This window comes from Plasmodium sp. gorilla clade G2, assembly GCF_900097015.1.
Source record: "Plasmodium sp. gorilla clade G2 genome assembly, chromosome: 6".
Taxonomy (NCBI): domain Eukaryota; phylum Apicomplexa; class Aconoidasida; order Haemosporida; family Plasmodiidae; genus Plasmodium; species Plasmodium adleri (nom. inval.).
Window position 1 is genome coordinate 687354 of NC_041698.1, and position 12521 is coordinate 699874.

General features: G+C 20.2%; 2 protein-coding genes across 2 annotated transcripts in view; both read right to left on the reverse strand.

Moving 5' to 3' along the window:
- Window positions 1-63: 63 nt before the first annotated feature.
- PADL01_0617300 (conserved Plasmodium protein, unknown function) lies at window positions 64-10723 on the reverse strand (the record flags this gene model as incomplete). The annotated part of the gene is made up of 3 exons (XM_028680908.1): window positions 64-336; window positions 510-596; window positions 704-10723. 3 exons carry the CDS (start codon window positions 10721-10723, stop codon window positions 64-66), a joined length of 10380 nt encoding a protein of 3459 aa, XP_028537338.1.
- A 1046-nt stretch (window positions 10724-11769) lies between these two features.
- The window catches only part of PADL01_0617400 (cell division cycle protein 48 homologue, putative), a gene marked incomplete at both ends in the record, with an annotated part of 2636 nt that continues 1884 nt past the window's right edge, over window positions 11770-12521 (reverse strand). Inside the window, one exon of the mRNA XM_028680909.1 lies at window positions 11770-12521. This exon is cut by the window's right edge and continues 1434 nt beyond it. Within this exon, the coding sequence (XP_028537339.1) occupies window positions 11770-12521 (752 nt within the window).

Below are 12521 nucleotides of genomic sequence, written 5' to 3' on the forward strand. Positions count from 1 at the left end.
TTATATATGTCTATATATATTTATGTAGAAAAATATTTCATTTTGCTATTTTTTCTATTTTTTCTATCTTTTTTCTATTTTTTTTAGTTTTTTTTTAGTTTTTTTTTTTTGAACAAAAAAATATTTACATAGTTCATGCATCATTTCCATCGAATTATTAATGTCTTTCTTCTTATCCAAAAATATTTTCTTATACTTTTTATATAATTCAAAATAATGTTTGTATTTCCTCAAGTTCTCTTTGTTCCTATAACTGTTTAAGGATTCCAAGGAGAAATAAACCAGCTGAGGGTTATCTGAACATAGGTTTAGTATCTTGTCAATTCTTTTAATATTCTAAAATAAAAGTAGAAAAAAAAATATAATATATATAAATATATCATTATTATTATTTTGATTTTTGAAGAAGTGATAGAAAATAAAAACATTCATACATATGTACATAGATTTTAAAATAAAAGATAATTGACACATAAATATATATATATATATATATATATTTTTTTTACCGGTAATATATTATTATTCATAAACATATTTGTTTGAAGAGCCAAGACTACGCACAACAATTCCGGGACATACATCTTAAATAGCTTCTGTAAAAAATATTCGAACATTTTAAAATTATAGATATATGTTCAAAAAATGGTTATACACATATATATATGTATGTATGCATGTATGTATTCCTTTTTGTATTTACTTGAGCTATCCATATCAACTGGGAAGCAGAATTTTTACTCAACCACGTAGAAATTTTTATTATTATATGATAATTATTTTTCTTTTTATTCTTTTTAAGTTTTAATATATTTTTTCTTTTTTTTTTCTTTTTTTTTTTAGACAGCAAATTTATATATTTTTTATATTTATCTTTATATGAATCACTCAAAATATGTTTATCACATTCATCGGAAGAATATTGATACATAAGAATACTGTCGGAATTATAATCTCTTTGTTTATTTTTATGTAAGCATTTATTATAAATTTTTTTTAATTTATTATCCTTTATATGTAATAATATATTATTATAATTATATTCTTTATTTTTTTGTGATGATATACAATTATTCTTATTCATAAATTTTCTTTTTTTATATTTCCTATTGTATAAATTTGTAAATTGAAATGTATCATGTTGCTTATAATTCACAGGTGTATTATTCATACTGCTATTATAATGATCGAGTTGGCTATTAAAATTTTTGTTGAAATAATTTTTTTTTGTATATTTTTCTTTTTCTTTTTCTTTATTTTTAATTATCCTTTTTGTTTTAACAGAATGATCAAATTTGTGACCATTTAATATTCTGCAATGTTTTGACAAAATTTTATGATTAAAGAAGCAAGACATATAAGTCATATTTTTGTATTTATCCTTTGATATTTGTTGTTTATTTTTAATATTGAACTTTTGGAGTTTCTTTATTTTTTTTGGAAAATTAAATAAATCGGAGCAAATAATAATACAAATGGATAAGGTATATTGAATTTGTATACTAAGGATTAGAGCATGTAAATAAAACATGTCGTCATTATTTTTGGTATGAGTTCTATAAGATTTATCTGTTTTATTTATGGACACTTTAGGTGATTGTTGTAATTTAAATGGAGAAAAAAAATTCGGATCATTATCATGTGATTTATTATTAAGAGGTTGATTTGAATAATAATTATTATTAATTATATTATTAGGTGAGTTGAGAGAATGAGAAAATAAATTATCCATTAGAAAAAATTGTGTATTGTTCATATGGTAGTTATAATTAAATTGTGGTGTGACCATATTGGAATGATTATATATCTTTTTATTTATATTATTATTTTTGTTATTATTTTTCCTTTTATTTTTATCATTTTTTTTAATTTTAATATTTAAATATTTTGAAACTTCGAATATTTGTTGTGATGTATAATAATGCAAGATAGCTGCATGATAATAATATGATTTATACAACTTTATAGATAATTTATAAAGTAATAATAAAAGTTTTTGTAAAGAATTCATTTTGAAACTAACTTCTTTTATAAGAATTCTTTCTTTTTTTTTTCTCATAAGAACATGTACATTTCTATTATTAAATAATATAAGTTTTACTATATTTTTCTTTTTTAATAAGTAAATTACGATTTTATTATATTTTTTCATCAAAAAGTTAATCCACCTATGGTATAAATAACATTTGTTCATAATATGACAGTTTGTATTTTTTTTTCTCCGTTTTTTAAAATAATATCTACTGTTAAATTTTTGCATATTTGCATAGCACTTCAACATATTATTATTATTATTGTTATTATGGTTGATATTTTTTTCATATTTGTTGGGTGAGTTTACATTTTGGATAGACTGAATTTGTTCATTTGTCATAGTCACATTATAATCATTTACATTTTGGTCCTTTTTCATATTACATTCCTGTGATATATCTTTATCTTCTATCACATTACAACTATTATTAATGTTCTCCTTATTGTATATATAAAATTCATTTTCATTATTTTGATATTTGCCTTTTATTATTTCTTTATTTTGTTTTATACCATTTTGATATAGTTTCCTCTTTTTCTTTATATTAACACGGAACACATTTTTGACAATCCTTTCGGCATATTTATATTTATTCATAAATATTAATATATGTATAACATATGATATACATCTGAACTTTAATATACGAAAAAAACGCTTGTTGTGATAATTTTCAAATAACTTTATCCATTTGAACAATTCAATCAAAATGTTTTTTAAGTCTAATTTATAGTAAAGTATAGAGAAATAAAAGTTTGCAATTTCCCATGCCATAAATAAAAAATTGTCATCCACTTGGCTAGACATATCACCATTTTCATTATGAATATGATTATTATGCGAAGACACAAATAAGTCGTTATATTTATTATTATTATTATTATTGTTGATGTTATTTTTCATTTTATTATTTTTATTCTTATAATTTTTTTCTTGTTCATTTTTTCCATCAAGAGTTATTTTTTTTTCATTGACATAATGTTCTATCATTCGTATAACAAATATATAATTTTTTTTGATAAATAAATAAATAGTATTATACGAACAATGCAAATAAAATTTACAATTAATTGTTATTTGAATATATTGTAAATATACTTGACTTTTATTTAACCATATAGATGAAATATTATATTTCATAATTTTATTAAAAATATGATTTTCTTTAAATTTTTGTTTCATTAATTTCATATAAATAACTAAATTTAAATATTTCTTTTCATATTCTTCATGCCATTGTATATCATATATTTTCAATTTATTTTTCAATATTTTTATCCAATAACTCGAATCCTTTTCTTCATTTATATCATCATAATTGTCATTGTTTAAACGTACACTATTCATCGTTTCTATTTTATTTTCATATGATCTATTTAAATAAGGTGATTCATTAATATTATAATTTTCTTTTAACAACAAATTATTTACAATATTAGATTCATGTTGTAAGTGTAAAAATGATGGAATATCTTCAATTGCAAGAAATACTTTGCATATACATTCTATCGAAGATAAATAATATAATGTAAGAGTATCATATAGAAGATCTTTTTTTTCTAACTTGAGAAATATTTTATTTTTCAAATTATTTTCATGTTTAAGAGAAAAATATTTTGGAAAATAACAGTATGATAATAAAGAGTTAATATCTGATGAGTTCTTTTTATCATCCCATTGATTTATATATGAATATATATCATTAAAACATTTGTTAGGTGTAAAATCAATTTTTTCATTCATATAATTTTCTCTTCTTATATTCTTTTCATTATATCCTTCATTAATTCCAAAAACACTCCAATAATATTTTAAGACAAAACAATTCCTCTTTTGTACATTAGAAAAACGTTTAATATTTTGACTGATTAGTTCTATTTTTTCATAATTAATATTGATATCTTCATTTCTTGAATTATTACTATTATTATTATTATTTTTAGAACTATTCAAATTATATAACATATTGTTTATTTCGTAAAAATTTTCTGAAAATATACGTTCAACCCATATCCATATATTGTAATAATTTTCATAGATATTATTTGGTGACTGTATCAATTCTTTGCTTTCTTTTATCTCGTAAGATGATATATTTGTGTCTCTACATTTTAAATTATTCATATTATATATGTTACTTATATTATTATCATTGTTGCAAATATTATTTTTATTTATACTTATATTATCTTTATGGTTAAAAATATTAATTTTATTTATACTCATATTATCCATTTTACCATTTTCTTTCATATCACACATGTTCCTTTTCAGATGTCTCTTTAAAGATAACGATAGAAATTTCTTCTGAGCAAAATTAAGAAATACTCGGAAGAATTTTCTAATGATCAGAATATTTTCAACGGAATATTGTCTATTATCATAAATTAAATTAAAAATTTCTATTATTATAAGACACAATAATTTTTCAAAATTCGTTTTTGTTTGATATTTTATAATTGTATCCATCTTGCTATTTTTTGATAACACTAAATTTGTAATATTATTTTGGCTAATCATTAAAGGAGTTGTATCATTCAAATGTATATTTTCTTTTTGTTCATTATCATATATTTTATCGTTATTTGGTTGGTCATAATAATTTTTTCTATTCATCCATTTTGTTTTCTCCTCAATTTGATTATTCTCTTTGATAATATATTTATTTGAATAATCTTTACTATTCATTTTTTTAATACATTTTGTTGTCCTTAATATGCTGAGTCTTTTTTTTAATTTTTTTTCATAGGTCCTTGTTCTTTTTAATTTTGAATCTATATAGGATAGCTTTTTTGATATTGGCAAAAATTCTGAGTATCTATGTTTCATAATGGAATAATTATAATTTTGTTTTTTCAAATGGTGCCCGAATGTACTATATGAGGAACGTCTATATGTTTTATATCTTTTATTAGGAACATTTTTATATATATTAATATTTTTGTTTGAATAAGGAGAAAAAGAATTATTATGTGTAAATAAATGCATGTCATCATAAAAAACATTGTCATTATTATTGTAATTATTGTCATTATTGTCATTATTATTATTGTTATTATTATTATGACTTTTTCTTTTATTATTTATTGTTGATTTTTTTTCTGTACCTATATTTTTAGATATATTCAATATATTCCTTATATGTTTCCTTTTTTTTTTTTGTGGTGTAGTCAAGTTTTCTTCTATTCCTTGTGATTCAACATCATGAGGAACATTTTTATTTAGTACATTTATATATGATATGATATTATTTGTTTGTATATATTCATTTAGATTGTGACTAACAGTTATATAATATGCTAGAGCAAGAAAAATGACATCTAGTATAGTTTTTTCTTCTATAAAATGATCATTCTTTAAATAATTCTTGTGATATTTTATTACATCAATGGTTGGTTTTTTATAATTATGTGAGACAATAAATTTATAAAAAAAATCATGTTCAAACATAAGGATAGTATTTCGATTTTTATTTGAACTAATAAGTGAAGAGTTTAATAATATACCAATACAATATTTTTCAAACATTATACAACAATCTGTAAACATATGATATTTATTCAAACTGAAAATATAACAAACTACTTGACATACAATTATTAAGATACTAATATCTAATAATGGCCATTCAATAGGACAATAATTAAATATTTGTTGCATAAAATTGGATAGTTTTATACGTTCTTCTATTTTATTACCACTTGATAAAATTATATTATTATCATTTTGATGATTTATATTTTCTATATTATTCATATTATTTATATTATCACATGTACTGACATTTATATTATCACATGTTGTATTATATTTATATCCATTATTTCCTTTTATATTTTTATTTCTTTCTTCTATAAAATTTTTGTATATTTTTTCTTCTTTCTGAAATATTAATATCATTAATTCTTCTGCCAAATGAAAATTATCCTTATTTATTAATTGTAATATAATATTTATCCATTCATGTTCATAAAAAAAGAGGTTTTTATTTTCTTCTAAATATTTTTCAACATCTATCTTTATATCATTTCTAATATTAAAATTATTATTATTTTTTTTTTCATTATCATCATCCATCTGGGATTTTTCATTATTTACAATCTTGATTTTTTTTCCTTCTTTTTCCATTTTATTTTCCATTTCAATGATATATCCATTTTTCTCTTTCAATTCATTAATATTCTCACTTGACATATTATCAAGTAATATTTCTTCGTTACTCCTTGAATAATATTCTTTTATCATATTTGTATTTGTCCCTATCTCCATATGATTATTTTCTTTTTCTTCACTTTCATCACAATTGCTATTATTTAAATGTTTATTCATTTTATCATTTGGTTGGATAATACATTCTTTTTGTTCTAATTTATCATGAATAAATGTAATTTTTTTTTGTTTTCTTTTTTGTTTTCTTGTTTTTTTATCAAAATTATTATCTTGTATATTCTTATAATTAGAAATTTTCCTCCTTTTGGTTTGAATAGTTTGTTCCTTGTTTAATTCTATTATATTATTTAACTTTTGATCATTTGTTTTGTTTTTATGTAAAGGGAATAATATTACATGTAAATTTTTTTTTCTCTTTTTTTTTTCTTGCTCATAATTTTTTTGATTTTTTCTCCTAAACCTATTTATGCTGAGATTATAACTTTGAAAAAATTGTGAATAATAATTATACAGTTTATAATTATTTGATAACTTTTTTTTCTCCAATATTTTATTTATCATATTATTATTATTATTATTATTTTTTATTTTTTTTTTTTTTTTTAAAATAAGAGATAACTTTTTCTCATTCTTATTTTCATATGATTCGTATGGAATGTAATTATTTTTTATTTTTTTCTTGTTTTCATTTGTTAAACCAATATTATTTTGTTCCACAAGTGAATAATCTTCACTTTTGTTACTTTTTCTACTTTTTTTTATATACGTTTTGTAATATATATCAAGAGGATGTGGATGTGACCGTGTGTATGAATGTCGATATGAATGTGTATCTTTTTGATTATGTTTATGTATATGTATATGTGAATGTCGATATGGATGTGGATGATTCTTTTCATTTTCTTTTATCATTTTACCTTTATTTTTCTTATTTCTGTTCCTTTTAATTTTGTAATTGTTCGAATTTAAAAATTTACATATATTTTTATTTAACTCTGTAAAATGTATACAGGAATATTTTTTTTCTGCATCCTTTGTTCTGTTTGTTATTTGTTCTTTCTTTTGTTCTTCTATATTTTGCATCATTTTTTGTTCAGCATTTTTTTCCCCAATAATTTTATCATCTTCTTTTTGTTTATTGTATATTTCTATTTTATCTGTTATGTTTTGTTCATAATAATTTTCATTTTTGTCATCTATTATTTTATGATAAGTTAATGTTTCTTCTACTTCTACCTTTTTCACTTCCTTTTTATCTTCAATAATTTGATGTTTCATATCATTCTGTGTATTTTCATCTGATTCATGGATTATTGTTTTATTGTTATTCTTGTTAAGGTCACGTAAAAATATAAAGTCTCCTTTATTATTTAATGGATCATCTTCCAGCGAAATGATTTTATTTATTTCATTATTTATATGACCAAAGGAATGTTTTCCTTGTAATGTATCATGTGTTCTTTTTTGGAAAACCATTTTTGTGTTATCATTTATTTTATTTTTACCTTTATTTTCAATTGTTTGATTTGTTTTGATAGTATTTAATTTTTCATTCATAATTTTTTTAATACTTTCTTCATTTTTTTCTTCTTCCTCATACATGTTTATACAATTATTAGATATATGAATTTTATTAATTGTTTTACTTTTTATAAAATCTTTTGATATATCTTGTATATTTTTATTTCCCAAAATAAGTATCCCATCATTATGTGATATTTTATCATTATGAGATATTTTATCATGTAATATTTTATCATTATGAGATATTTTATCATGTAATATTTTATCATTATGAGATATTTCCTCATTATGATTACCTTTCTGATTAATATTTAAATTATTCGTTTTATACTCTTTATCATTGTGACCAGACTGATTATTATCTTTCGAAATATTTGTTATATCACAATTTATACTTTCCTGTGTTTCATTAGGATATATATATTTTGTTTTTTCATAGGTTGAAATTTCTTCATAACTGCAAACATTTTTATTCATTTTATGTATCATTTCTGATTCCTTTTCGTTAATATAATTATAACAACTTGAAGGATACATTTTATTATCATCGTAGGATAAGCGTTTAGGATGTAACTCATTAATAATTTTATTTTTTTCTTCATTTATATATTCATTTTTAAACTTTTTTTGATTTTCTTCAATATATTCACATGATAAATCAGTGGATTGTATATCCTTTAATTTTTCACTTACCATAGTTTCATTGGTATCTATTATTTTGTCATTATATGTAATATTTTTATAACTTACATCATTTATTTTGTTATCCTTATTTTCAACAATATTTGTTTGAGCAATATTTTTATTATTACATTCTATATCTTCTTTTAAGATGTATTCTTCCTTATTTATATTTTCAAGATATTCTGAGGGTATGTTATCATTGGTTAATTCATTCTTCCTGTAATTTAATTCTCCCTGATTATTTTGTAGGTCATACAATATTTGATTTTTTCTTTCAACTAATATTTCATTTATTGGTTCACTTATTTTCATTTCAGTCGATTCATTTGTTTTATCATAGATATTTTCATCATCATTTTTTTTATTTGTCTCGTTCAAATTTCTATTAATCTTGGCTATGAAATTCTTTTTTATTTTAGTATATATCGAAGTACTTAATCGTTTTGGTATATTAAAGAGAGCATTGATTTTGTTACTTTTTTCTCCATACGATTGATTATTATTATTGTCATTTTTTTTATTATTGTTAATTTTGTTTTCCACGTTTCCATTTTTTTGATTGTTATCCTTTTTTATTATTATAATTTTTGGAGTCCTCACATTTTGTTTAATTAAAACGTTTGAAGGTATTATATCCGTTTCTTGTTCATTTTGTATGTTATTTATAGGAATATTTTTTATAATGTTTACTTTATCATGATTATTATATGTATTATTTTCTTTATATATTATATTTCCCTTGTTTAAATACATTTTATCATTTTTATCTTTGACATTACTTATGTTTTTTTTTTTTAAATTAGAAATGTTATGATTTAAAACAGCTGTGGAGTGTCTCCTTAATAATGGCTGTTTATTTATTTCGATAAAATTTTTTTTATGAGTTAATTGTTTAGATATAATACTGTTATCATGTTCGTTCTTATTTATAATAGTAGTAATTCTTTTATTTATTGGAACATTTATTTTTTTTAAATTTATATTATTTGTTTTTTTTTGTTTTATATATATATCATTTATGTCTCCTTTTATTATTTTTTTTTGGGCAGGTGGATTCATTATAGTATTGATAAGTGTTGTTTTTAAATTATTATGAAATGTGTCGTTAGACAAAGGCTTGATTATTTTTGTTTCTTTTAAAATTTTTATTTTTTTATAATTTGGAATAAGTGTAGGAGATATTGTATTTTCTATAATATTGGAATTTTTGTGTATTTCTTTTTTGTTTATACCTACAGGTGATATAGATGTTATTATTTTATTGTTTTTTTCTTTTGTCAAATTTTTTATGTCTTTATTATTTATATCTTTGACCACCATAATGGAATTATTATTATTATTATTATTGTTAATAATACTACTCATTTTATTTATAGTATTAATATTATTTATTTTGTTACTACTCTCTATTTTATTTTTGATGAGAGAATGTTGTGGGATATATAACCTATTTGGAATGTATATTTTCTCATTTATTTTTTTTTCGTTTAAGATATTTTCATTATTATTTATTGACGATATGTTTTTATTCAGAGGTATATTTTTGCCCGTGTTCGTAAAAGTAACACTTCTTCTTATATATGGTTTAGATATATTACGTATATAATCTTTATTATTAATATTAATTGATGTTCTTTTCATATTTGAAATAAATTCTGTGTCTTTCTTAATTGGACTATTATTCATATAAATATTTTTTTCATTATTTGTATTTGATAATGCGTCTAAAATGGTATTATTACTTATATCATTACTAATATTAGTAATATTATTAATATTATTAATATTAGATATTTTTTCTAATTTATTTTCCTCATTCTTATTTTTTGGTGAGTAATTTTTTTCTATATATTTATTTTTATCATTAAATATATTTATATCTTTTATTATTTCCCCCCTTTCGACATTTTCTTTTGTTTCAATATTTGATTTGTATTTAAATGTATTAATTGATTTATTTGTTTCCTTTGTTCTAAGAATATTAGTTTTTAACAAAGGTATTTTATTTTTTAAAAGTTTTAAATTTTCATTAACATTAATTTGTTCACTCATTTTTATTTTTTCATTCACATATTTTCCATTTCTTATAATATCCTTTTTATTTTTTAAATTATTCAAAGATTTTGTTGTCATACAATTGTCTACATTTTTTGTTTTTTCAAAAGTATTTTTATATTTACCTATCTGCAAATAATTTTTATTCATCTTGTTTTCATTATTCAAATTGTATGTGTTTATTCTACTCTTAACAAAGTCTACATTGTTGTAAGGCTTTTCACTACTTGTTGAAATATTATTTGGGGATTTCATATTTCTTTTTTTTTTTTCCTTATAACCTTATAAAAAAAAAAGAAAAAAAAAAAGGGGATTGAAAAATATAAGATTTAATATATAATTTATTAGCGTTTCTTTTTTTTAAATATTTTACAGTTATATATAAATAATACATATTTTTTTTTCTTAATTATTATATAAATTTATGTATATTTGTATTATATAAAGAACTATATTTTGTAAAACATATATTATTATAATAAAAAAATGGTAAAAATTAAGTTTTTTCTACATTCCAAGTTGATATAAGACATACTTTTTTTTATTCTATATTAAAAAAATTGTACTTATATATATATATATATATATATATATATATATTGAAAGGACGATTTATTTTTAATAAATTATTATAGTATATAAAACTACAAATTTAAAAAAACAAAAAATAATAAATAAAATATATAAATAAAATAAAAAACATCAAAAAAATTAAAAATATATCTTTTTCTCTTTTGATTAAATATATTGTATGAAAAAATTAAATAACTTAATTTTTTTACTCTAATTTATTGTATACATTTAAAACATTTTAAATTGATGTCTTTCTTTCTACAAAATTTAAGATATCATACTTAAGTAAATAAATATATCCTTTAAAAAAGGGACAAGAAAAATTAAAAAAATTTTCAATACATAAGTATTCATATAATTATGCTTATTAAAAAGTTACAGATTATACACGATCAATTTAAATATATATTTAAATGTTAGTGAGTTTAATTTTGTATAAAGAAAATATATTTCTATGTAGATAAAAATATATGTATAAATATATATTTATATATATGGTATATATACTTTTTTATTTTCTTAATTAAGAAAAAATAGAAATAAATATAAAAAAAATGGAAAATATAAAAAAAAAAGAAAAGAAAAGAAAAGAAAAAGGAAAAAACTAGGACGAAGGAAAAGATGAATATAATTAACCATAAATTATTATGATATATTATATATATATATATATATATATATATATATATATTTTTTATTTATATATCACATTGTCGTGAAAAATAAATCTATGAATACAAATCTTCATCTACAGCATATGCAGGTGTGTCGTCATTATTGTCCTCATCAGGCCAATCGATAATAAAATCATCACCAGTTCCACCTGTTTTGGTTTTATATAAAGGATCAAATTTTATTCTAAAATTATCATATTTAATTAAATCAGCTTGGGAAACACTTCTTCTAGCACCAGCCAATCCTTCTTTAAAATGATGTCTTGTAATTTCATATTTTATATTATCGTCATCATTCTTTTGTTGGTCATTGGTTGGTTCTTGTGTTTTGTTATTAACATCATTTTCATTTGTTTCATTTTGTTCATTTTCTTTTTTGTTACTTAATTCTAATTTAGATTTCTTATTCATTTCTTCTGCATCTATTGCATCTCTAATAGCTGCTCGTGCTGCTCTCTGACATAATTCTGCTAAATCAGCACCACTAAAACCAGCTGTTTTTTGAGCTAAGAAGTCAATTGGTACATTTTCAGCAACTGGACATTTTCTTAAAATAGCTGTTAAAATAGAAATTCTTGCAGCTAAATCTGGTAATGGGATATATATTAATTGATCTAATCTTCCAGGCCTTAATAAAGCTTCATCCAATAATTCAGGTCTATTAGTTGCACCGATAAAGAATAAATTCTTTTTAGGACCCACACCATCAATTTCTGTTAATAATTGATTCATAACACGATCTCCTGCACCACTTCCATCACCTAAACTAGAACCTCTTTGTGTTCCAATAGAATCTAATTCATCAA